Source organism: Centruroides sculpturatus, unplaced genomic scaffold (assembly GCF_000671375.1).
Source record: "Centruroides sculpturatus isolate CEXI.00-Female unplaced genomic scaffold, Cexi_2.0 scaffold2405, whole genome shotgun sequence".
Classification (NCBI taxonomy): Eukaryota; Metazoa; Arthropoda; class Arachnida; order Scorpiones; family Buthidae; genus Centruroides; species Centruroides sculpturatus.
Genome location: NW_019388031.1, coordinates 20,555 through 24,752, shown reverse-complemented (window position 1 = coordinate 24,752; position 4,198 = coordinate 20,555). Strand labels below are relative to the sequence as shown.

The 4,198-nt window shown below is 31.4% G+C and overlaps 1 protein-coding gene across 1 annotated transcript; it reads right to left on the bottom strand.

Annotated features, from left to right (window-relative positions):
- Positions 1-493: 493 nt before the first annotated feature.
- LOC111616747 lies at positions 494-1,825 on the bottom strand. The gene has a single exon (XM_023358122.1). The coding sequence runs from the start codon at positions 1,823-1,825 to the stop codon at positions 494-496; it is 1,332 nt and encodes a 443-aa protein (XP_023213890.1).
- Positions 1,826-4,198: the final 2,373 nt, after the last annotated feature.

Genomic DNA, 4,198 nt, shown 5'->3' with positions numbered 1-4,198 from the left:
TTAAAATACAATCTCCACAAGTTTAAGAGTTTTTAATTCCCATTTGTTTCTCTATCAAGTATTTTCATGCTGTTGGAAGAGCATTGGCGTCCTTGGCGTTTAAGCAGTTGATATTTATTTTCCTCTTATATATCTCCATTTTTTCCATACCAAAGTCAATAGTTTGGAAAGGAACAGTTTAATTATCTTTGCCTCATCAAACTTTACACTTGCCCCATCCGTTTGTGCCATGATTGTTAAGATGGTGTTGTTGTGCCATTTACTGATGTCATACATGTGTTCTTTTATACGCACCTCCAAGTTTCTTGTGGTGACACGCACATAATCTTTCGCCACTCCTAATTCTGATTTTCAAAAGGAATTCTATAAACTCCAGCCCTTTCTTTAATTTCTACCTCGTCCTTATCATTCCTTAACAATCTGTAGATGTTTGGCGCCCATTTATACACAGTTTTCGTGTCTTTATACTTACATAATTCCTCCATTATTTCCTCTACATTCTTGTTATATGTAAATGTATTAAATCTATTTTTTCTAACATCCCGTTTGCTTGTCCCTTGTTTGTTTGTTTGTAACCCTTGACCAATCCGTAAATTGTAGACGTTTTGTATCCTAAACTTTTTGCAACCTTCTTGATCCTGTTAATCTCGTTAAGTGGATATTGTATGTTGGTGCAATATAAGGATGCTCTTTTTATAAACGCCTTAAACGATGCCATCTTGTATCTGAACATATCATTAGACCATACTGGAATATATACAGGAACATGTGTGAGTTTTAAATACACCGCCGTTTGTACACATTTTTGCTTAAACTTTATGTCAATGTCCAAAAAATGGATCTGCGTATGGCTTTTCTGTTCCAGTTTTAGCTTTAACCCATGATAATTGCTATTTATCATAGTTAAAAATTTTTTAATTCTTCGTTCATTCTTCCAAATTATCAAAACGTCATCTACATATCTTTTGTATAATATAATGTCTTCTATGGATTTTCCTAGGACCTTTTTTTCAAGTTGACACACCACTAATTCGCACAAGAGTCCCGACATGGGACTACCCATTGGGACTCCTTTTCTTTGTTTGTACACTATCCCATTGAACGCAAAAAAGGATCGGTAACACATTAAATCCGCTAGCTTATATAAGTCCTTCATATACGCTAATAACCCTGGATTATGTTGTACTATAAACTCAATAAGAGCATTGAAACACGACGTTAGATTCATGGAAGGGTACATGCTTTTAAAATCCGTTACCGTTCCCATCTCATTATTCATTAAAACCAACTCCTGTAACTCTTTTACTAACTTATTTGGATCATAATCCAGAAACATATTATCCTCCAAGTCTTCATAGATATACCTTTTTAATCTCCTCTCAAGTATAAAAGTAGATGCACTACATTTTTCAACTACCGGTCTAATTTCCTTGTTTTCATTGTAGGTTTTTGCGAACGCAAATATTCTGGGTATTCGGGGGCAAGGGGTATGCGACTCTTTTAATAACGTCATGTGTTTTGCGAGCGATGTTTTTTCAAGCTTTTTAACCCTGTTGCTCGTTACCGTTACAATCTTTTCGTCTATGATGTCACATTCAGTTTTCTTAATATAGTCCTTAATGGCTTCATTATACCTTCCTCTTTCCATAATCACCATTTGCTTGGTTCTGTCAGCTTTTGTTAACACCAACTGATTTTTTGTTAGCCACTCTTTTGTATACTTTATATTTAATCCTTCTTTACATTCTACTTGGTGCCTTTCCTTTTTTCTGGATACCATCTTCCATCTAAAATAATTCCTTTCTACTTCATTAAGACCGGCCATTTTTCTTTCCATTTAAGCCATTGTAGTTTCCCAATCGCCATTGCTATTTAGAACTTTCCATAACTCAATGTCTGAAGTTTTTTCTTTGAAAATTCGAGTGACCGGTCTCCACTATATTATTATTATAATAGTTATGTGTGCGTTTATACATACAGTCGACCCACCTATAACACTGTTGATTTTTCCGTTTTACATGAATTCCATGTTGTACGAGTTACTTAAATTTAACAAATACGTGAGCCGTTCACAACCCGGCACACGTACAGTAGAGCGTCGATTTTTCGAATCAATTGGGGACTAAGGTTGTCCGGATAACTGATATTTCGGATAACTGATTTACGTACGAAAAATAGTTTAACATATCCAATCTCGAAATTTTTTTCCGTTGCGTGTCGCTTCGCGTTGAATTTTCGTCGATGTTAAGCCTAACGAAGACTATTGTATCGTTAAAAATTATTTTTTTATTTTGTACAAACAAAATAAATATATTGAAAAATATAAAAATAATAAAAAGTTATACTTCAGATGTTAATTTAGTATCAAAAACGTAAAATATTTGAGTAGCCCAAGACAAAGCCAAAGATTGAAGCGCCACAGCACTGGCGAAAATTTAAATTTGCGGACTGGAATTCTTTCGGATGATTGACGTTTCAGAAAAACGACGCTCTACTGTATTTGTAAAATTTAAGTGACTCATATATCAACATGGAATTCATATAAAACGGAAAAATCAACAGTGTTATAGGGGGTCGACTGTATATAACTATCATAAGTTTTTATTTTAAATAAAAAATATAATATTGTAAAAATACTCACATACTGAGAAAGAGACCTCCAATAACTGAAATGTATTTCAGTGTAGTGAGTTTGAACACTAGAAAATTGATTTTCTCTATGACAACCGATGTACTTGTTGTTATAGAAGAAACAGTTATGTTTGACTCTAACTAATCAAAATTTCGAAATTATAATGTACAATTTTAACTATATTTTATGTCACAATTTTTTTTAAGCCTAAAAGGCCACTTTTTCGTGTAAACAACAAATTATAGCGTTTAATACACACTTGTTTTTTCTTTAAAGTTTCATAAATTTCTAACATTAAAATCTAACCTTATAATATTATAAATTCATTATCGATCAAATTAGCGTAATTTTTAGAAAACAAGTGAAACCCATCTGATGTAAGGATATACTTACTTCAAAAAAGTCTTTACGCAGATAAAATCTGATGATATTAAATAGGCATTGTTTCAATGAAACAGGTCGACTTCTTGTAAATATTATTCGATTTTTAAGATACAATGTATTATTTCTTTACACCGTGCTAAGTTATTACCATAAAAAAGTGAAGTTGGTGGTAATTATAAATTGTTTACCATGAAATAAAAATAAAGTTCATATTATTGTGTTTTTTATATAGCCTACAGTATACGAAAACACAATAATACGAAAGCCGTTTTACAAATACATGAGCCGTTCACAGCCCGGCATACGTATTTGTAAAATCTAAGTAACTCGTACAACATGAAATTCATATAACACGGAATCATCTACACTGTTATAGTAGGGTCTACTGTACTCAATTATCCTTCTGATATAACAGATTTCATAAGCCATATAGATTTTACCGTGAAAAAAAATTTATGAACAACATTTACAACTTGAAAAATTACATAAATTTTGATATATTGTTTAAAAATACACGAATGTCTACGCACCACAACGAATTGTGGATTTATTGAGGTTTTATTTTTGATTCGAATTACATTTTTAAAGTGGAAAATACTGCAGTTATTTTAATCAAGAAAACATAACTATACTGTGATTTACTGAATTGTAATCCATACAAAAGTAATATTTTGACAGCTAGTAGTTTAAATATACAACCCAGATATTTTGTTTATCACAATTCTTTTCTTGAAAGTTCCTCTCAGAGCCGAATTTTCGATTGAAAAAAAAAGCTATCATAATAACTTAAGGAGGGAAAAAGCTAAAGATTAGGATTACTTAATAGATTCTATAAACCACTATTTGTTTTCCAGTCGTTAATATTTTTATTTATATCAACTGTCATTTTAAATATTTTAGAGTTTAGATTGATTAAGCTGTTTGTTTTTTGCTTATAATTTCTGTTCGTTTTAACACCCTTTACGGTAGGATTTAGGGTGACTTTGGAGTATATCAAGGTTAAGCCCATATATTTTTTCTTTATAAATACTAAGTGAATTATTGTAGCTTTCAATGAAAAAAGGAGCTATGATATATGTTATTCACAATTTATATTGTGTTTATTAATGAGATAGAAAAAAATTAAAGTTAAACCTGAAAGTTAGGAATAGGTTAGCGAGTGGAATTAAAAGCCAGTAGATT